This window comes from Cricetulus griseus, chromosome 6, assembly GCF_003668045.3.
Source record: "Cricetulus griseus strain 17A/GY chromosome 6, alternate assembly CriGri-PICRH-1.0, whole genome shotgun sequence".
NCBI lineage: Eukaryota > Metazoa > Chordata > Mammalia > Rodentia > Cricetidae > Cricetulus > Cricetulus griseus.
This window is the reverse complement of record NC_048599.1, coordinates 71,710,440-71,734,599: the sequence shown is the minus strand read 5'-3', so window position 1 is coordinate 71,734,599 and position 24,160 is coordinate 71,710,440. Positions and strand designations below refer to the sequence as shown.

The following is a 24,160-nucleotide window of genomic DNA, read 5'->3' as shown; positions in this document are numbered from 1 at the left end:
TTGGTGACTTTATGAAACTGGACCACCTCACATTCAAAATTACATCACACTTAAAGGCATTAACGTCAATACAGTCATAGAAACTTATCATGTGAATGCTGCTATAAAAATGGACCTATAGATAGAATCTGTTCTCATATGAAGGTTCCACTACATTCTTTCTACCAGAAATAAAATTTTATTATATATATATATATATGTATAATACATTATACATATATAAATATATATAATAAATTTTATTTATATATATAAATAAAATATATTTATAAATTTTAATTTATATATATGTATATATATTATACATATATATAAAACCAGATTTTTTTTTAGTTAGAACTACCTTTAGAAGACCAGATATTTAAGGCACATTTGAAAATTAATGCAAAGCCTTTAAAAAGGTAAACTCACTAGGATCTAATAGAAAAAAAAATCAAAACACCAGTCTTTTTAAAAGTAGAAGGGGCCCAGATATGATTAATAATAAAACTAAACAGTATTACAAACAAATGCTAGAACTAGCATGGTGGCACATGCCTGTAATCTTAACGTTCAGGAAGCTCTGAAGAGAATTGAAATGCTGCAATTCAACCAGCCACATGGTGAGTTTGAGACCAGTTTAGGCTACAAAGAAAGACCATGTCTCAAAAAACAGAGATGAGAACAATCAAATACCACACAAGTATGGCAAACTGGAAGAAAAATACAAAGTTGTACAGCTTTCTCTGGTGCTATGGATTTCTACAAATACTGGCTGGATCCTGCAATGTTACATTTAGTAACAAAGCCTTGCTTCTCAAATCAACTTTTCATAATCTTAGTAGCAGAAGCTTTAAAATTCATCTTGTGATTTCATCTGGTGAGGTGGGCAGTGTACTGGTGTTGGTAAGAGAGGGGATTCAATAATCAACTAGCAACCATGAGCTTTATCACCATATCTCAGTGCTGAGCCTGATGTACTCGCTATTGGGGAGAGGGAACTGAGTGTTTTCCCACAGGCTGTAACTGATTATTGGCTCCCACATTAGCATTATGGTGCTTCTTGAAAGTCCAAATATAAGGCTGAGGGGCTCCTGTCCCAAGGCCAGTGCTGAAAGACAGCCTATCACTTCGTGTAATACAGTTCATGTGTGACAAACCTGACCTACATTTTTCTTTCTTTCTCCCAACAGCTTGTCACTGTGGTAAGGAGCTATTTTCAAAAGGCAAAAAGAAATGACCTTTAAAATTATTTAAGCAATGTGCATTCCTAAGGCACCATTGACAGCAGTCTTATAAAGACTAGCTAATCATGAAACCTACCTTAAAAAGAGGGCACAGCCAGATGAGTTTTACAGGAGCTAACCTGAGCAACAGCTTCCTGCAGATGAACATGGCTACAGGATACACTCTTAGTTATTTAATGCATACATAACTAAGTTTAGTAACAAGAAGTTTTAAGCACATAATGCATATTAATTTGGGGTATAAATTGAACATTTTTAGTAGTTTACAGAAAGCGCCTTTCATCCTTACAAGAAACTACACCTTAGTAGTTTTGTTCATTTCTCAGTAGACACACAATAATCACTACTAAGAATAGGACAGAATTAAAAACAATGATGGGGTGAGGAGTGATCATGGCAATAACTTGATGCAAATGCTGGGAAATGCTCTCCAGGTGTGGCTTGCACACTGTGCTTCAAAGAGCTGCCCATGGTTCTGTTGCCTCACCACAAGTACCTACCATGCCGCTGAAGGTCATACATTTTTTTGGTTTCTTCATTCCCTAGAATTTTCCATGCTTGATCAATTTCAATGAACTTCTGCATACATTCCTCCATGGTTCCTGCTGGCACATCTGTACTTTGTTTATCTGGATGATACTGCCAATCAAAAATAAGGGCCGTGAATAGAGTTGAGTGGGATAGGTTTAAAAAAAAAAATCATAATCCTGAGCTTTAGTTAAGAAGATAATGAAAAGATGGAAACTAGGATGCCAAGGCAATGAGTTAACAGTGTTGGGCACAGGAGACAACTGCCAGGTTAATTAGACCACTGCAGTAGCTGCAGATCCACCAGTGACATGATCTGTCACAACGTGCAAAGACAGAATTTTCTGGATAATTTGCTCACAGAATCACTGGTCTCATGGACAATTTACCTACAGAAGGTGACTAACACAAATAGAAATTGGCATGTGCTAAGCAGCAGGACCCAAAAAAGGAGGAGCACAAACCTGATGTGCTCCTCCTGTACACTGGAATTCCTTCTGTACCCTGGGAATATGTGTTGCTTATATTGGTTGATAAAGAAAGCTGGGAGAGAAACCTCTAACTACACAAACCACACAGATGAAGGTTTCCTTACATAGTGGGTTTCAACATTGATAAAATTATACAACTGTAACTTAAAACACATCTAACTGTAAAAACACAAGACTTCATATTCTTCTCAGCCCTGGATTTTTCAGTTTCTAGGCCACATTTGTAAATAACTCAATAAGACTTTTGAATATAAATTTATTAAATATCTTTCTCATATGAGCTTTCTAACTCTAAGAAATTTTTAATAATGTGTTTAATATTTACACTATTTGGTGAAAATCAGGAAGTTCTACTGAGAAATGCTACCTGCATTGTGGACTGCTAGGAACATCCTTTTCCCTCCTTTTCTCTTTAGTTCTCTTGTCTCTTTGATATCTAGCACGTCTCTCAACAAACAAATGAGGAGAGATTAAATTTAGGACATTTCACTTAAAATAATCTGTGGGTGACAATGCAGGTGCTCAGATGTATAACTTTTTTATTCTAAAGTAAAGAAGAAACCATGTGACAGCACTATCTAGAATCTTCAACCAGTAAGTACTTTGAAAGTTTGATCAAGCATACAATAGAACACATTTAGATTTCAAAGATAAACTAGTTACTGTCTTCTTTTCTTTTTCAAGTCATTTCAATAAAACAGCTGTGCCTATATTCTATGACATGAATGTAGATAGCTCACCAAGTAACGGCACTAACAGTCTTCCACTGACTTGCTTACGAACATCAAAAGAGCACAAGATCTTACAAGTATCCTCAATTTTCATTCAAGTTGCTAAATTCAAATTTGCCTATCAAATCATGGTAATAGGAAGCTAGATAGCTTGAATTCCCATTGAATTCAGGAGGTATGTAGGTTTAATTCTTTTAAACTGTGGGCTTTAACAATGGATGCATTGTCATGGTAACCTCCCCACACTGTTGCTGATCCTTATCAGCAGAGCCAAAGGGATTCTGCTATTTGGTTAAACAGAAGAACTAGTAAACATCTCATATATTAGGGCAAGCAAGAACTAAAGCTTTAGCAAACTTTTTTTTTAATGTCAAATTCATCAGTTATTAGCAGTTAGATACCTAAATTAACTGCTATAATAACTGAGGAAAAGAAAGGAAGTCTTGCTGGTAGTGGTGACACATGCCTTTAATCCTAGCACTTAGTAGGCAAAGGCAGGCAGATCTCTGTGAGTCCCAGGGCAGCCTGGTCTACATGGAGAGCTCCAGGACAGCCAAGGCTACATATAGAAACCCTTTCTCAAGAAAAAACAAATAACTACAACAACAACAACAAAAGAAAGTCTTTACTGCTTTACCTTCTACTTCCAGGGCTTACTAATGTTGCTTAGAAACATTATTCCTATATCCCAAAGTTTGGGATGGTCAAGGCAAATTCCAAAGCCAAGATATGTTAAAGCTCTGTAGCTAATGGATTCCTATAACAACGTGCATACCAAAGCTCACTCTGATCAAAGTTACTATGTGTAACAACCAAATACTGCCACCAGTGCACACCTAAGACAAACTTCAAAGCCAGGATTAGTGGCTCCAACTTAATTTTAGAACTCAGAGAAGCTTAAGCAGATGGATTGTCACAAGTTAGAAGCCAGCTTGGGCTACATAGTGAATTCTAGACACCTTGAGATCCATGGTAGATTCAAGACTAGACTGGACTACATAGTAAGACCTTGCTTCAAAAACCAAGAAGAAATTTTTTAAAATTTTACATGGGGAAACATTTAATCTTAGCATGTTGTAAGTATTAAGTAATGACCTAGTAACATCACTGGAGAAAGAGAAATGCAGATTAAAAGCTAGGTAATTTCTAACAGAACATTACAGAAAGTCTATTTGGTAGACCAGATCATGTACCAATCTGATGAAGAAAGTTCTACAAAATGGGGAATTAACTTTCTGCTGCTCCAAACTGAAGGGCACTATAAGTGTTTATTATGAGTTCTACTATAGTCAAAATGTGATCCAATCTTCCTCTAACTTGGTATTTTCCTGATTATTACTGAAATAAGAGCCTCCCTTCTGAGGATTGTACTGCTAGAGTTCAACATAATTCTATAGAGCCAGTTATTGGATACATTCCATTAAAAATGACAATAATCCCAAGAACTGGCAAATGGGATTCCAGGAAGCTTCTGCACAGCAAAGACAACCACTTAAATAAAGGGTCAGCCTACAAATGGGAAATATCAACTATCATCACACAGCTTATTAAAATGTAGACTATATAAAAAAAACTATAAAACACCAAAGACTCAATAAATGGGATTACAGATTATTAGACAGTTCTCAAAAGGAAAAAAAAATGGCCAATAGATATTCAAAGCATTCAGCATCATTAGCCATCTGTAAATGAAAAACAGATTCCATCTCATGCCAGCAGATTGACTGCCAACAAGAAAATGAGTAACAACAAATGCTAGTGATGATGTGGAGAAAGAGGAACCCTTATTCACGGCTTGTGAAAATATAAACTGGTGCAGCCACTGGTAAAGTCAGAGAGGAGGTTCCTAAAAGCCTAAAAGTTCTAACTATCCTATGACCTAGCTGTACATGTCAGGTATATACTCCAACCTGACAAACTAAATTCAACCCCCAGGACTCATATGGTGGAAGTAGAGAATTGTGGAATGGGTGTGCATGCACATACATGAATACACACACACACACACACACACACACACACACACACACACACACCAAATAATAAAAATGTAATAAAAAGAAAATATACGAATTACAGAAGGAAGAAAAATACGTCTCTGGGGTACTGAAAACCTCACTTTGTTTTTACAGCAATTCTAGAACAAAATGAAAAGTTGAAAAAGGAATAATATTGCTTATGATAGTCTATAATGACAACCAAATATATCCAATTCAAATCCTTAGCTCCTGTTATTATTATTTAATATGTTCATTGATGGAAGATCCATGTCCACTTTCCCTATACTGGTACATTAACAAAATCCAAAAAACTTTTTTAAAAGAAGTAAACCAATTGACTATCGTATTTATAATTCAAGACTTACTTTAAAACTATAGCAACTAAGACTATAGGCTTGAACTCAGACTATGATACAAAGAGATCAGTGGAACAGAATATAGTCTAGAAAAAGACATTCCATATGGTCAACTGACTCGGCAAAGGTGTATCAATGCAATGAGGAAAGCAAGTATTTCAGTCAGCTTTCTTCCCATAACAAATACCTAAGATAAATCAACTTTAGGGATGAAAGGGTTTTTTTTTTTTTTTTTTTTGGCTCACATTTTAGAGATTGCAGTCCATGGTCAGCTGGACCTATTACTTTGGGCCTGTAGTAGCAGATAATATCATGACCCAAGCATGTGTCAAATAAGGCTTGTTTATCTCTTGCTTATTTCACTATTCTCAAATGGCATGACAGCAACAACTTTCCAATAATTTCCTCACATATGGGGAAATTTTTTCAGTTACAAAAAAAAGAACCTCTGTTCAATGCCTGTGCCACCTCAGGATAAGAAACATTAGCACAAATAGGAAACTGTTTTGATATACAAATAGAGGATCCTTCAATACACTACAAAAAGATTACAAAAACAGTGATGTAGTCTTACAGTGAAGTGTTCATTGTCTTGTTTTCTGACTGATAACTAACACTTTTTGTATGAAATCTCCATTCCTATTAGTCTTGGCAACAGGTTGTTGGATATAGAATATTTTGTTTGAACTTAGATTCTCTCCACGTACAAAGTTGTTTCTCTGTCCCCAAATCAGGAGTAACTGTCACAATGTGACCCCAGTACTGATCAAAATGTTGTCCTCAGATCTGCAAAATTGATATGATCTGAGAGCTTGGGAGAAATACCACTTCTTGAGGACCATCACAAACCTTCAGAAAACTCCAGCATCTCACAACACTCCCCAGGCTGTGTGTGTGCCCATCACAAACCTTCAGAGAAATCCAGAGTCACACCACACTTCCTAGGCTTTTAGAATGTCCAGTGCAAACCTCAGAACAATTCCAGTCACACCACACTCCCCAGGCTGAGTGTGCCCCATCGGAAACCTTATGAGGTCTCTAATGTAGTGATATCTTGTTTGTACTCTAAAAAATAAAGCCTGCCTGAAGATCAGAGGGCAGAGATAGCCACTAGTTAACCATAGAAGTCTGGAGGTCAGTACCAACAGACAGGAAGTGAGAGAGCTGGGTGGCGACAGAAATTTAAGGCAAGAGGAGACAGGAATTCCGTCTCTTTTCACTCTGAGGATTTTGGAGAGAGGTAAGAGGTCTAGTGGCTGGCTGCTGTTTCTTTGATATTTCAGCTTTCACCCCCTAATCTCTGACTCTGTGTTTTTATTATTAACAATTAAAACTCATACTACATCTGGCACCCAACTTTTGGGTCACAAATTCACAACAAAGCCACTTGCCTGTGGCTTGTCAGCCACTGGTACAGTCCAGGGCTCTCGCTGGAGTCACTGCCTTGCCAGCTAGGTTTTCCTCATTTTTTTCCCCCAAGCCTCTGAGTAAGCTTGGAATTTTTTTGTTGCAGCCTCTCTGCAGCAGCTCCTGACACATGCTCCCACAACACGTGTTTCTTCTGCATGAGATCCCCTATGTGCACTATTTTCAGACAGCTGGTTCCCTCTCCCCCACGGGTTATGGGCTTCACCTGAACCTCTTCCTTGGGCTGCTACCCAACTAGGTAGCTGCCTTGAAACATGCTCCAGCTTCTGTTTTTATACACAGCAGCAGTTTTGAATTTTACCATCATCTGATTCTTCATCACTGGCAGATATGGTGAGACAATTGGGAATTATTAAAGGAAGAAAATAGTTAAAAGAGAATTTTTTCTCACATTACAAAACGGGAAAAACTATTATGATGGAGAGAGTCTCTGTATGATTACACAATGCATAATTTAAAGTTAGAAGAATTAAATGAAGGTATAATCAACTTAAACAGTATTGACATAATATTATCATTTTGATAACCCTTATTGTCAGTTTAATAATTCTTCGTTTATCTCTAAAAAACAAAGTTGGTTGATATGACTGCCAAGATACAGGCCTTAGAAACACATATTAAAACAGATCATAGAGATATTCAAACCCAAACAGGAATTTAAAGGAGAACCAATCTCAACATTGTATTATAAGGTTGGAGAGGAATAGCCTAAGGTTTTCAAACGACCAACTACTTTAATTTATCCAATCACCTCATAAGAACTGCCAAATGACAGATATCCCCAAGGCTGTGCAAGAGTTAAATTGACTCCTATGGAAATGTTAGACTCAAGGAAGTGATTGTCCCATATAACATGCATTCACCTTTTGAGAAGCAGATGTTAACTCATGATCAAACAGTAATAGAATTATCCTTAGAGACTGGAGAGACATGGTTAAAGCTGTTTTAGGGCCCAATTCTCAATTACAATGGAGTACCTGGTTCAAAGAAGAGGCTATGACCATTGAACAATGAAGTAGGGCTAGAGGTATGGAAATCTCCCAAGATCAACTTCTTGGAGAGGGAGATTATGGTGATGTATAAAAGCAGTCTTCCTATATGTGACCACACTCTGGATTTATGCTGCATAGCAGCTTTGAAAGCTTAGGACAGAACTGGAAAAGTAGGGAAGAAAATTGAGACATTTACTAAAGATATACAGGGCCCAAAGGAAACCTTCATGGATTTCTTACAAAGACTGACTTTAGCAGTAAATAGAATGATACCAGATTCAGAAGCTAGACAAATAATAATTGAATCTCTGGTTCCTGAAAATGCTAATGCACAATGCAAAAGGGTAATTAGGCTGTTAAGGGCAAGATCTATGATAGAATATTATTTTAAGGTGTGTAACTTTTGTTTATGCTGTATTTGTTTAATACAGTGAAGATGTAATTATTTGCCTGTCTAAAACACCTGGTGGTCTAATAAAGAGCTGAATGGCCAATAGCAAGGCAGAAGTAAGGATAGGTGGGGCTGGCAGGCAGTAAGTATAAACATGAGAAAGGAGGAAGAGGAACAATGAGAGAACAGAAGGAGGATGACATCAGGGGGGCAACCACCCAGACCAGCTACACAGCAATCCACAAAGTGAGAGAAAGACTTACAGAAGAGAACAGGGAAAGCCCAGAGGCAAAAGGTAGACAGGATAAGTTAAGGAAAGCTGGCAAGAAACAAGCCAAGGTCAGTGTTTATAACAACTAATAAGCTTCTGTGAGTGACTTATTAAGGTGCTGGGTGGCAGGCTCCCCCAAAGAGGAAAATCTTCTTTCTACAAGTTCAGCACCCTTGGAGGAATGGATCTGAGATACAATCAATATTGAATCTCATGACCATGATGCTGCTTTGGATAAGAGAGGTGATTTCCAATTGTTAGAAGAAAAAAATGAAATGACAAGTGTTCCAATTGTGGCAAACAAGGTCACCTAAAAAGGGATTGTGAACAGGGCATGACTAGAAATAATGTTTTAATGCCCCTCCCATCTGGATTATGCAGAAGGCCTGGCAAGGACAGGTACTATACTAATGCAGTAGATCAACAAGGAACAGTCAAAGCAAACCTTTCCTGTCAGGAAATGCCTTGAGGGGCCACTCACAGGCTCCCCAAGTGAAATTCAGTCCAGTTCTTTCCTGTCACCATGGAGGAAACTCCTTCCCAGAGCAATGAAATAATCTAATACGTATTATAGGAAACCATACTGCTCTGGATGACAGAATAACTATAGAGGAGAGAACAAAAAATTCAGGAGAAACTGTAAAGCAAATATTTTGGCAAACATCTATAAATGAATAAAGACCAAAATTAAAAATACAAATAAATGACATTGTCAATGAAAGTCTTGTAGACACAGATGTAGATAAAGCAATAGTTGCAGCAGAATCTTGGCATCCAAATTAGCCTCGTCAGGAGGTAAATGATCAGTTTTTAGGGACTGGAATGTTATCTCAGGTAAAACAGAATGTGAGATTGGTTGAATGCATACAGCCAGAAGGACAGGGAAAAATGAAGCCATATGTAGCTAACAGCAATGAATTGCGATACAATATCATTTTAAGGTATGTTACTTTTGTTTATGTTCTGGAACATTTGTTTAATGATGCAAAGATATGCTTGGTTAAATAAAATTCACCTTTACTCAGGAAGCTGACAGGAAGTTGTAGGGAGGAGCCAGGTGGAGAAGAGTTTATAAGGAGGGGCAAGAAAAAGCATGACTACTACTTGGGAGACAGGAAGAGATGAGGTAGATGAGCTGCTAGGTATTTAGCCTCTCTGGGAAGCAGGATTCTACCTCAACCTTTGAATCTTTAGTTCTTTAGTAGGACAGCGATTTAAATAAATTTCCATAGTAGCTTTGAAAGAGTCTGTGCCTAAAGGATTCCCTCAGACTTTGGCTCTTGCAGCCTAGCTACTGCTGGTATCAGCAGAGTTGCAGTTGCTGAATAGGATAGTTGTAGCTTAAAAGGCAAATAATTAAGAAAGAAAAACAACAATGAATTTATGGGGACATGATTTGTTACAGCAAATAGAATAATCAGATTAGCATTCCTCCAATCTCAGAAACAAACCATAAAGAAATGTATGTTTCTGGGAAAAAAAATATTCATTCAGGTTATACAAGAACAGGCCACAACAGCTTTGATCTTTCAAAGGCACCAACAGCCCCACCTTTAAAATAGTTGATGAACAAACCTGTATAGATTGAGCAATGGCCTTCCACAACAGAGAAACTGCAGGCCTTAGAACAGCTGGTACAGGAGCAGCTAAATGCTCAGCATATTGAAGAATCAAACAGCTCATGGAATTCTCTTGTATTTGTTATTAAAAAGAAATCTGGATAATGAAGAATGGTAACAGATCTAAGAGGAGTTAATAAGGTGATTCAGCCAATGGGCTCTCTACAGTCTGGAAATCTTTTGCCTCCTTTATTATCTAAAAGATGACCTCTTATAGTTATTGATTTATTGTTTTCCAATTAGAAACAAGATTATTTTACGTGTCAATCCCAGTTCCCTCTCCCTCCCTTCCTCTCCTGTCCAACACTAACACCCTACCTATCCCATACCCTTTATGCTATTTGTTGATTTAAAAGATTGTTTCTTCACTATACCTTCACACGAAAGAGAAAAAATGTGGCTTCATAGGGCCTATCTTTAATAATTCTTGGCATGTTAAGAGATATCAATGGAAGATTCTCCCACAGGGAATGTTAAATAGCCCCACCCTGTGCCAATATTTTGTATGTCAGCCTTTGGAAATGATACATGAGCAATTTCCTCAATCTATAGTTTATGATTATATGGATGACATTTTACTAGCCAGTTCATGTGTGGATACTTTAGAAAGAATGTCTGAAGAAGTAAAGAAAATTTTGTCTTGTTGGAGATTGTGGTGATATCCTGTTTATACTCTGACAAATAAAGCTTGTCTGAAGATCAGAGGGCAGAGTTAGCCACTAGCTAACCAATATCTGGAGCCCCTAAATTATATATTGGTGCAAATGAATCAGGAAAGGCAGGTTACAAATCATAAAATTTAAGTAAAGTTACTGAGTCACAACATACAGAAACAGTTGTTTTGCATATTGAAACCAATGAATTTATACCAGATGATACAGAAATGACTTGTTATTTATTCGGTTACAAGACATAATCATTAATAGGAATCATATATATATATATATATATATATATATATATATATATATCTCACATATATATAACACATCTGATCCCATACAGGTCTTCCAGGCCCTCTAGCACAAGGTCATCATGAAATTGATCAACTATTAATAGGAAATGTGCTAAAGACTTCAGAGTTTCATAAAAAGCACCATGCTAATAGCAAAGATTTGAAAAAAGATTTTTCCATCACTTGGCAAAAGGCCAAGGAAACTATAAGTAAATATCCTACTTGTTCTCTATATAACCAAACTCCTCTACCTGCAGGAAGTAACCCAAAGGGTACTCAAAGGAATGAAATCTGACAGATGGATGTGTTCCGTTTTGTAGAATTTGGAAAATTAAAATATGTATACTTCACCACTGCTACATATTCAGATTTTCAATGTGCAACTGCTTTGAGTTTGAAAAAGTCTGATTCAGTAATTACACATTTGCTAGAAGTATGGTCACTGTGGGTATAACTATGCAAATTAAGACAGACAATGCTCCAGCATATGTCTCTAAGAAAATTAAAGTTATTTTTTTTTGCTTACCATAATATAAAGCATATTACAGATATACCACACAATTCTACAAGGCAGGCAGACTGTTATAGAAAGATCAAATTGAATTCTACAGCATATGCTAAATAAACAGAAAGGGATGATAAAAAAACACAGAAATAGATTGCATAGTGCTTTATTAACTTTGAATTTTTTGAGAAACGAACAACATCTTTGGAGAGACATTGGATAATAGGAAAAACTATGAAATAAAATCAGCAGGTATACTTCAAAGATGTGTTGAACTCAGAATGGAAACCAGGATATGTGTTACATTGGGGAAGAGGTTTTGCTTTTGTTTCCACAGAAGAAGAAAAGCTATGGATACCATTAAAATTGATAAAGATTCGATTTGAACAAGACACCTCTTAATTAGAAGGGATGATAATTCATCAAGCAGCATGGCAGTTTAATCTAAACAAACCTACAAAACTAGCAAATGCTTTTCATTTAATCAGATGTAACTTGTGAAAAGAGAACCTCCCAAAAACTAGGGTTGGGTAAGGGCTTCTATTTTTTGTCTTTTCAGGAGAATAAAGGTATCCAGCTAAGGAATCCAGAGACCACTAGACAAATGAGACATCTGAAGGAAAAACTGTCCCAAGAAAAAGAGTAAATTGGCCTATTGGTATATTGCATTTACAACAGGATAAGATTTCATAAATCTTCCCACATGTTTGTTTCTGCTTTTCTCTGCAGACATATAATGCAAATGGCCTTTTTGTAGTCTCAGTTCAATTAAAGATTAAAGCTGGCTTTGGAATTGGAGTGTGGCTCTCTCCTTCTCTAAACCCAAGCATGCTCATTAAAGTAAAATCCAGAATCTCTGTCTCATGTCAGAAGAGCCACCTGATATGGGACAGAAGAAAAATATTTAAGGACTATTGTATTGCCACTAATATCATAAACTTTTGGTTTTATTTTGACTCATTAAAGATTTTCTTGAGGTATATCATCTAAAAATTTATAAGGTTAATATACATGTAATTTAAAGTTTTTGTCATGATATTAATGGTCATATAGAGTACTAACTAATTCTAGAAAAAAGGTTTCATCTACCTTCCCATACATGATTTCAGGTTTGAATCTCTACCAGTTTTCTGCAGTGAACTATGACCACACCTAACAGTCTCCTAAAGGAGGATGGGGCCCCACAATGACAATTAAACCAGGACTATGATAATACCATTCAGCTGAACAATACCAACAAAAGATGAGCTTTGGATTACAAACTATACATAACAATTTCAAGCTGACTTGCTGAGAAGATCCAGCCTCACAGACACTGCTGAAAACAATTTTGAGGTGGCTAGCTGAGGTGATCCAACATCACAGACTACTCTATCCAGGACTTGAGACATGTCCTGCAACTTCCCATTATACAGAGACTGGACAACAAATGATACAACTACCTCTCCCAGAACTTGACAATTAACTCAATTTTTTCTTTTCAGAGCACCTAAAGATGCCATTGACAGCAGAAAGTAACTTTAAGAACATGATGCCCACTTTCCCAAGAAGTGGTTTTTGGTCATTTAATAGGTTATAGATATTTGTCATTAAAGAATGACAAATATTGTTATTGGTACTGGTCAGGAAAAAAAAGCTAAACAAAGGAGATTAGATTCAAGGTTAATGTTTTGAAAAGAAAAACGGGGGATACAGATACGATAGAAGAAAAGGGTAGATTATTGAATCTACTTTTTAAAAGCAACTACTAGCTTTAAATATTTTACATTGGACTGGACTTCTGTATATTGTATACAATTATTGTATATTGACATATTTGAGATTAATTTTGTTAAAACATAATGGACATTTCTCTAATTTTGTTCAAGGTATTGTATGTATACAGCTGATTTAACAATGTAATACAAATTTCTAGTTCTTGAAAGTTATTATTACTGACTATATAAGACAATAAGAAAATGCAGGTTAATAATTAGTCGTCTATTAAGATTGAATTTGTAATCACAATAGGTATGTTTTCAAGGTCAAAGAGATATATTTTAGATAAATACTTTTCAAATACTTCAGAGATCTGCAGAATGTGTCATTTAAGATGTTTTAATAACATAGATTTATTTTTTTATGACAATGAGACATGTCCACTACTGGCAGCACCAATCTACTTCAGAGAAGATTATGGGCATCAAAGAAACTACACATGGAGTTTACTTTCTTTGTGGCAAAAGTAAGCTACTGGATAAGAAACTGCTCTTGCCTCAATTGCTGATGGTATGCTGTCCAAATTGAACAAACAGGGCACCAAAGAGAGTGACTGCAAAACCTTGACAAGACAAAAATCCTTCAAAAATCCTGTTTCACAGAAAAGTCTGTCAGATATTCTATGCATATAGCCTGAAGATGGAAGCCCCAATGTTGCAGAAGAACCCTGGGTGACTATCCAGGAAGCCATCTGTTTCTATCATTTCTCACATTTTTTTGGAAGTCTCTTGTTTGCACTTCCTGCTTATTCAGTTAATAATATTTCCTTCTTGGGTCTCTGAGAGAGTTGAAGACTAGATAGTGATATTTATAGTTTTCCTTGTTTACTAAACTCAGAAAAAAAAGTCCCTAAAGAGGTATAAAGTGTAAAAGATTGAGAGACATTAAAAGATAATTTCATGATGCAAATTAGGTACAAGACTTTGGACTCACCATGATAGCATAGATAATGGAGTATTTTTGCAGAATTGGTCAAATACAAATGGACTAAACGTTGTTGATGTACTTATTGCCTGTATACATTGTATATACTTATTGTACTTATAGCTTCTCTTTTTATTAGACAAAAAAGGGGAATTGTGATGATATATCATTTATGATCTAATAAAGTTTGCCCGAAGGATCAGAATGCAAAGCTAGCCACAGCCATAGAAGCTGGGCAGTGGTGGCATACACCGTTAATCTCAGGATTTAGGAGACAGAGGCAGATGGATCTCTATGAGTTCAGGGCTACATGAGAGTTAATCAGTCTAAAAGAGCAACAGAGCTTAGGCTTTTATTCCCAGCACTAGAGAGGTATATAAGACAGGAACAGGCAGTCTTTTGGCAATGAGTCTCCAGCCACACTGAGGATTTGTGGAGCCAGGATTGCCCCAGCCTAGGTAGAGGTAAGAGTTAGTGGGTGGACACTTAACTTCTCTGATCTTCAGCATAAACCCCAATATCTGTCTCTGGGTTTTTATTATTTGTGTTACATTAGCTCTTCACTTCCCCATTATGCAGAGATAGAACAACAGATGATCCAGCTACCTCTCCTAGGCCTTGACAGTTAACTCAAATTTTTCATTTCAGGATCCCCTAAAGATACTTTGCCCCAAGACAGTAATATGCAAAATAACTAATTCTGCATATTGAGAATCAGTTACTATGTTGAGAGGTTCCATAAAACCCACTAATACCATGAGAAAACATATAATTCTGACCTTTGAACAGAATCATAAGAACTTTGAGCCACTTTACTTAAATTTTCAACTACACAGGAAAACCATGAGGTATAAGTTATGAAACTAGCACAATAAAATATAGTATGAAAATTCTAGGAATTTCAATATATTTTAATAAAACAATATTTTAATAATGTATTTAAAAATAAACAACAGTGGATATTAATTCCAAATGATCTTTTCTATTGGCTGCTCTCTAGGTGGAGATCAATAAGGTATCTCTTTGTTCAATTAAATAATTTGTACAGCTAAACAATTATAAATTTAAGTTGAATGTGTAATGCCTCCCAGAAAAGCCCCAAATTTGAAATTTTCTGATTTAGTTAGCACTTCAGATGGGATGAAAATGTATTTTAGTTTAAATCAGTTTTGCTCTTTTGTGTCTGGTCCCTAGTGATCAAGTAATTAGTTTGCTCCTCTAATTAGCTGAGGGTATAAAAAGATATGATAAGGGAAAGTACTTCAGCCAGTGGCCACATTGTGGGACTCAATATTTGGCCTCACTGTAATTTTATGTCATATCAACTTTATACTGTATCCATCTTGGAGAAGAAACAATCAGGTGGCGTCCTAGTTAGGGTAACAATTGCTGTGATGAAACACCATGACCGAAGCTAGTTGAGGAGGAAAGGGTTTATTTATTTGGCTTACATGTCCATATTCATTACATGTTCATCATCAAAGGAAGTCAGAACAGGAACACAATCAGGGCAAGAACCTGGAGACAGGGGATGGTACAGAGGCTATGAAGGGTGGCTGCTAACTGGCTTGCTCCATGTGGCTTGCTCAGTCTGCTTTCTTATGGAATCCAGAACAACCAGCCTAGGGATGGTACCACCCACAGTGGAATGGGCCCTCCTCTATCAATCACTAATTAAGAAAATGGGTTTTTTTGTTTGGTTGGTTTTGGGTATTTTTGAGACAGAGTTTCTCTGTGTAACAGCCCTGGCTGTGCTGGAACTCACTCTCTAGACCAGGCTGGCCTCGAACTCACAGAGATCTGCCTGCTTCTGTCTCCCAAGTGCTGGGATTAAAGGCTAGCACCACCATAGGCTTGCCTATATCTCAGTCTTATAGAGGCATTTTCTTGAGGTTCCCTCCTCTCAGATGACTTTAGCTTGTGTCAACTGATATAAACTATCCAACATAGGTGACATTTGGATTTCTATTTTTCTTTTTTGCCAATAATTTCTAAGACAGCAATCCATGACATCATAGTACATACTTGTTCTAAACACATTAGAATATATAAAACCACTAAGAAACTTTGAATGAGTACAGCTAAAAACAGGCTTTATTTTGGCATTCTTAATTAGATTTCTTATATTTAATGGGTTTACTTATCACAATACTTTGAGGTATTTATTATCTCTTAAGAGATAAATTCCTTTGGGTATCCATTGAGAAATGAAAGGGGGAAGTAAAGCTTCGAGAAGGGTAGGAAGGCAATTTCCATGAGTAAATTTGTTAATCACAATAGCATCCCCAACAGTTTTTCTCATAAAGAATTGCTTCACCTTCATTCACCTTATGAAAGCATTAACATAACATTAGGAGTGATCTAGCAGATTCTTAACCTTTAGTAATTTTTGTTTGTTTGTTTTTGTTTTTCGAGACAGGGTTTCTCTGTATTGCTTTGGACCCTGTACTGGAACTGGCTCTGTAGTCCAGGCTGGCTTCAAACTCACAGAGATCCACCTGCCTCTGCCTCCCGAGTGCTGGGATTAAAGGCATGCACCACCAATGCCTGGGTCTAATCTGTAGTAATTTTATAAACAAATCTTTATTTAAATAAATTTTAATACCCTCATATTCATTGTAGCCCTAATCTCTTTCTCCCCAAAATAAGAGAAAGAAAAAACCCAAATAGTTTGTATTATAAGTTAAATGCAAACAACCATATGTCTTTGCTCTTACCTTTCAAACATTAGACAGCCATGTTTGGCCCTAACACTCCTCTTCATCCACTTTGCCTCTCTTACTCTTTCTCCTCTAGTCTTCCTTGCAGTATCTCCCAAACACCTTCCAGACAAAGAGGCCATAGGCATTAAAGTATGCCTACCTACAGTTCTGACCATCTGCTGTGGAGGGCAGTGCTGGTTTTCAAGGCCTCACTTTCCTTCCATGTTTGAAAAAGGTAAGAAACCTGCTTGTCGTCCAGACCCCACTTATGTATTGTCTACTATGCTTGTCACCCCACAAAACAAAGTGATGAAGGCCGTACATTTGAGGTGCCTCATCACAGGTTTCTAAAAGTATGAAGACAGTGCTGTCTCTCTTAGTGAGAGACAAATGAGAAGATTAGGGCCTCCTTCTGTCATTCTGCAATGCAACACACTTCTATCACACTCCTACAGAAGAGTCAAAGCTTATAAGTTGATGGGAAAGCTAGAAATGGGTATGGAATTGCTTTGTGTGTTCTTTAGGTACAATCAGAACTTTTTCTACTATATATATCCCTCATTCTGCTATAACTGTTAATGACTATTCCATTCTGCTATAATTGGTAATGACTACTACCTCACACATTTACAAGCTAGTAATGGGAAGGGTGGGGGGTGACTGTTCTTGGATAATCACAACATACAGAACCACAATTATTTACTCTAAATTTAGGAACTCACCATTAAAAAGAAAAAATTCCTAAGTTGATATATCAAAACAAAAGACAGAGAAGAATACCCTTTTCTCCTAAACACATTTTCACCAGTTTATGCCCATCTCAGCCTACCCCAAAGTATATATTTTTCTATACATTTTTAAAGGTGATGAATTAAGTGTATTTATTAATATAATTAGTACACATTTAAACCAGAACTTTATGATTTCACTTGCAAAAACGGATTGAGAAAATATTAAGTGGTGTTACTGAAATGAGCAAGAACGTGAAATAGTGCTTTGTGGTCAAGTGGCTAGATTACAAGTAATCCTCCAGGGCAGGGCCCAGCTTATTATCATTTGTGCACTTACAAGAAATAATTAAAGTTGATAGGTGTGGTGGCTACAATCCCAGCTATTGAGTTGCTAAGATGGTAGGATCATGATTTCAAGGCCAGATTGTATGATTTGGTAAGATAATGTTTCAAAAACAAGATACACACACAAAAATAATAATAAAAATTAAAATTAGCACTACTCTTATCTATTAAAAAAAGGTATGAATTTGCTTTGTTTTTTATTGTTGTTTTTGAGACAGGCTGTCAAACTGGCTTTGAATTCCTAATCCTCTTGTTTCCACCTCCTAAATGCTGGGATCATAGGAGTATACCACTGGGCCTGGCTATAAACTCCTATTTCTTGCTTTCTGCTAAACCACTAAGATTTAGAGTATGGGCCCAACTTGCTTTATAGAGACATAATTCACACTCCTTATTGCTTACCCTTTTAAGTCGTTCAATTCATTGTTTTTTTAGATGTTTAACAGAGTTGCACACTATCACTAGTAACTTCAGAACATCTTCATCTCATCTAAAGGAAACCCTGTGCTCATTGGTGGTAGTCATTCTCATCTCATTCCCACCCCCACCCCCAACAACTACTAGTTTACTTTGTGTCTTTGCAGATTTGCCTACTCAGGACAGGAATCACACAAACACATAAACTCTCTCTCTCTCTCTCTCTCTCTCTCTCTCTCTCAAGCATGCATATGCTAATTAACCAAAAAGAATAGAGATTTGTAATTATCTAAAAAACACACCTTTTCCCAGTTCCTTTGGGAACACTGAGAATAACCCAGAGCTTAAAGGAATTTGTGTGTGTGTGTCTGTGTGTGTGTCTCTGTGTGTGTGTGTGTGTGTGTCTGTGTGTGTGTGTGTCTGTGTGTGTGTGTGTGTGTGTGTGTGTGTGTGCATGTTTGCCGAGCACACATGTGTCCCTTTGGCTGCTAGAACCTCTGCTGTATCCAGCCTCCAAAAAGGCCATCATAACAACCAGGAATGTTTAAGCAGGAATGTTTAAGACAGTCCTTGGCCTATTTGACAGATGTTAGAACTTTTGGAGCACATCAGTACAACATTAACAAGACAGTACAACATCAACAACACATCAGCACATCAACAGCCTTGAGTCAAACAGAGTCTCTTTTTGAGGTTAAATACTGGCAACTCTAACAAGGAACAAAAGAGGAAGACAAAATAAAAGAGACAGGAAGAGGAGGAGGACGTAGGGTGGGGCAAGCAGGAAAAGCCAGCAGAAGAAGGGGAAGAGAAGGTGGCTTTTAAAGAAAGGGCTACAGGGGAGCTGGGCTACAGGGGATTGGAAGAGGAAATGGACGTGTCAGGGAAGGGGCTAAAGCTCGAAACATTCATGGTGTTTATGTTTTCCAAAAGAAGCATTGAGAGGTGGGTTTGGAGGAACTAAATCTACAATAGTGGGAAACTATGAAGTAGAAGGCTGACCTCTGCACTACACTTTGAACTGCTACATTTCAAATTTAAAGTAAACTTTGACCTCCAGTCTCCTCCAATGACCATCACTAGAACACTGCTGACCCTACCTGTTCTCTATGTTTGGGAACAACTTCTATTTTGGTTTTTGTATAATTAAAGACTTGAAGAACTGTCACCAAGATAAAGTCATCCTTGCAAATAAAGAGTGGTGACATACAGTGACACCCCTCCCCCGACCCCTGTGCTGCTCTCCTATAGCAACCTGCAGCTCTTGGTGGCCACCAAGGTATTCGATACTAATTAAGTGGTGTGCTCTGTCAATGCTCTCCTGCTCTTCTTCTATTAATTGATCATTCTGCCATATTAGTGAAATGAGCACACTGACTTGAATTCCCCCAGTGCTTCACCCTTGAGAGAGAACAGAAAAGAAGAGAAATGTGACAGATGAATTCTGCCTTTCTCTTCTGAATCAGCTCTAAATACCTTCCTATTTCTTTTCTTTGCAGAAATGTTTTTGTAGAGCTAAAATGTATATTTAAGTTTCCTTAAATATAATTTCTGACTATTTAGTCAGATTCTGATTATTTACAGGCCTTAGGAAGCTACCATGAAAATCAAATGTAAAAGCATTGGCATTTTAATACACATACATTCAAACTTGATGTGGGATTAAATACATAAGACTTGAGTGCTGTGACAATACTTAATCCTTTCCATTCAATGATAAGAGAAATATGCCTAAAATGAAACTCAATAAACAAGACAGGTGACCTTAATGTGGACAGAGACTCTGTGAGTCCAACTAGAACACTTGAGGCTTCTTAAGATGTTAGGAAAACATACCCTCAAAGATCACTTCTGTGTTTCATTATTTCAATCACAGTTATCATAAGGCAGCATCAAACAGTTGGTGGGAAGAGCCACTAAGACTCTGTAGGAGTGATTCTCTAATCAACACAAGTATAGTTTAGAGGGATACTCATTGATTGACATGGCCGTGTCTTGTTTCTTCATTTCTATGAAGTTTACTAGATTATATTACAAAATGTTATGTATGAAAGTACTACAAAGGTGTTCTTTATACTTTTTATACCACATTAACATTATGAAAGCTTAAAGAAAAAACAAAAACAAAAACAAAAATCCAAAGGTAAAGTCAAGTCTAACACACTACTGCCACCTAATGCTTAGTAAAATATTGCCTAAAGAAAAACAACAGCTCATTGTCTAACAGTTAACAAATAAAACATGAATTTTTTAAAAAGCCTAATTTTTCAAGGTTTTATGGCTTAGAGAAAATGTAATCTATGTTAAGATTGCCAAACCAAAGATGTGATTTTCCATCAAAAAACATTTATTTACCACCTCACTCACTACAGCACCAACAGTGACAGCCAACATGGATGTTAGACAAAGAGAGGATCCCTGCCCTTCAGGGTCTTATTTTCTCATGGAAGAGAGCAGACATGACAATGATCATATTATAAAGCAATAGTTAAGATGAGGTGCTAAGACGATAGCATGAAAAAGTTGCTCATTTTGGCAGGAGGGCTTTGTAATAAAGCTGACATTGACTGAAATCTGAGGAATGAACACAAGTCAGCCTATGGAGGAACTATGCAGGAGTGGAGAAAAAGGAGATCCCAGGCACAGAGATCTTGCAAATACAGGACAGCAAATAAGTAAGACAGCCATGAGAGTTATAAACAGAAGAACTGCAAGGAAGACAGAGAATGAGTGAGTGAAATTTTAAAAGGTGTGAATGAGCTAGGGTTAAGATCAAGCACCTTAGAATATTAAACCTTCACCTTATCTGCATGATAGAATACAACTATTCTAGGGATGGGCAAGATGTGACAGTTGGCTTTCTGACTACAAGTTAGATAAACCTTAGGTTCAAATACTTCCACAGGCCAAGTCACTTCACATGTAGGTCTTAGGTTCACAGGGTCAAGAACAACTTAACATCATCACTGAACCTGAGAGGAATAACAGAAAATGGAGAACAATGATACCATGCTGCAGAGTAAAGAAGCCAACTACTCCCTGAGATTCTGCTCTGGAGAGTGCAAGGAATTGGGGCCACCAAGGACAGAAAAGTGGATAGGACCTCAACCTTCAGAAACTTCACTTTGGCTAAAGTAGCCACAGGCATAGGCAATGAAAAATAGGTTATGCTCAGCAGAAGGCCACCAAGGTTAGAGCTTGCCAGAAGACCACAGAAGATGAGAGACTTTTTGACTAAAGGACATCTTCAGAACAGTTATCAGAATTGTACCTTATCTGAAGGTGTACCTCCTACCATTGGAGAGGAAGGAGTGGACAAGAATGAGGAAAGATGCTTCCATTACCAATGATAGCAGGTGACATTATTCAAATCAATGTTCCCAATAAATACAACTACAGAGTCCAGATAAAACTCAGACATTTACTTATTCCAATACAAATTATTGGGTTACATTTGTTTGAATTTGAATCGAATTGTCTCTCCCTTTCACTATTTATCCTCTGGCTGCTTTATACTCTTCCACCAACCAGAACAGTTTCCTTACTGCTTTAATTCCACTTGTCTTAGTACCCTCTCTCCTCTATCCTCAGTACTGTTTGTGATCCCTTTTCAAGTTTCATAGCCAGGACCCCCCAATTGTGCTCTCTCTCTCTCTCTCTCTCTCTCTCTCTCTCACACACACACACACACACACACACACACACACACAGAGAGAGAGAGAGAGAGAGAGAGAGAGAGAGAGAGAGAGAGAGAGAGAGAGAGAGAGCTAGGATCCATATACTCCATATACAATAGAGAACATATTTATCTGAATATGGGTCGCCTTACTTTTCTAATCTAGCCATTTTTTCAGCAAATTTTATCATTTCATTTTTCTTTATAGCAGAGTACAATTCCATTATGTATATGTATCATACTTTTATTATCCATTCATTTGTTAATGGATATCTGGGCTGGCTATTATGAATAATGCAGCTATTAAAACATGGATATGCAAGTTTCTTGGTAGGATTGCAGTCTGTAGTATATGCCTGGGAGTGGCATAGTTGGGCCATACAGTAGCTCTATTTTTAATTTTCTGAGGAACCTCCACACTGATTTCTCTAATGGCTGTACTAGTTTACAGTAACATTAGCAATGACTAAGGGCTCTTCTTTCCCTACATCTTCAACAGCAGTTGTTTTCATTTGTTTTGTGATGCTAGCACTTCTAACTACGGTATAGAGTCTCAAAGTAGTTTTAATGTACATCCCATTGGTAGATAAGGATGTTGAAACTTTTTAAAATACCGTTAGACAGTTTTATGTCAACTTCACACAAACTAAAGTCATCTGAGAGGAGGGATCCTCAATAAAGACAATGTCTCCATAAGATCAGGTTGTAGGCAGGCCTGTAAGACATTTTCTTAATTAGTGATTGATGGGTGAGGATCCAGCCCCAGCCCAATGTGGGTGGTGCCATCCCTGGGCTGGTGGTCTTGGGTTATACAAGAAAGCAGGCTGAACAGACAATGAAGAGCAAGCCAGGAAGCAGCACCCCTCTGTGGCCTCTGCCTCAGCTCCTGTCTCCAGGTTCCTGCCCTAACTTCCTTTAATGATGATATGGAAGTGTAAGCCAAATATACCCTTTGTTTTTCAGTCATGGTGTTTCATTGCAACTACAGAAATCCTAACTAAGACAATGACTGACCATTGTGTCTATCTGTTTTTCTTTGCCCCTCTCCCTACTTTTTTGAGAACTGCCTATTACATTAGACTATTTCTTAATAGGCAGTTTTGTGTTTGGAGAATTTAACTTTTACAGTTCTAGTTATGTTCTAGATAGTAATCCTGTATCTAAAGTATAGGTGTGTGATGATTTGAAAGAAAATGGCCCTCATAGGGAGTGGCACTAATAGGCAGTATGGCTTTGTTGGAGGAAGTGTGTCACTATGGGGGTGGACTTTGAGGTCTCGTATACTCAAGCTACTCCCAGTATGGGAGATAGTCGCTTCTACTGTCTATGAATCAAGATGTAAAACTCTCAACTCCTTCTCCAGTATCATGTCTAACTGCATGCTGCCATGACAATAATGGACTAAACCTCTGAAACTGTAAGCTAGCCCCAATGAAATGTTTTCATTTATAAGAGCTGCCATGATCATGGTGTCTCTTCATAGCAATAAAGTCCTAACTAAGACAAGTGGCAAAGATTTTTCTCTCAAAGATACTGTTTAAATCTTTTTTTTTTTTTTTTTTTTTTTTTTTTGGTTTTTCGAGACAGGGTTTCTCTGTGTAGCTTTGGAGCCTATCCTGGCACTTGCTCTGGAGACCAGGCTGGCCTCGAACTCACAGAGATCCGCCTGCCTCTGCCTCCCAAGAGCTGGGATTAAAGGCATGAGCCACCAATACCCGGCGATACTGTTTAAATCTTAAACACATCAAATGGTTGATAACACAGTAAGGTCAAAGTTGCAGGGAAACAGATGGCCAAGGACAGAGAATGTAAGATACTAAGGTGCTATATCATCCATTCTCAAAGTCATCTTTTGTTTTTCAAGACAGGGTTTTTCTGTGAAAGAGTCCTGGATATTCTGGAACTCAGTCTATAGACCAGGCTGGCTTTGAACTCACAGAAATCTGCCTGCCTCTACCTCCTGAGTGCTAGGATTAAAGGCATGCATCACCACTGCCTGGCAATGAACTTTGACCTTTAATAAACTCATTTGACTCAAAATAGACACATCAAGGACAGACTAAGAGGTAACAGGTTAATGGGACAGAAAATGCAAAAGCTAATCCAGGCACAAA

The 24,160-nt window shown here is 37.4% G+C and overlaps 1 protein-coding gene across 2 annotated transcripts in view; it reads right to left on the bottom strand.

Moving 5' to 3' along the window:
* The window catches only part of Dnajc24 (DnaJ heat shock protein family (Hsp40) member C24), a 47,634-nt gene that overhangs the window by 11,662 nt on the left and 11,812 nt on the right, over positions 1–24,160 (bottom strand). For both annotated transcript variants that reach the window (XM_027422312.2, XM_027422313.2), the window contains exon 3: positions 1,727–1,865. In XM_027422312.2, the coding sequence (XP_027278113.1) occupies positions 1,727–1,865 (139 nt within the window). The remainder of the gene's footprint in view (positions 1–1,726; positions 1,866–24,160) is intronic.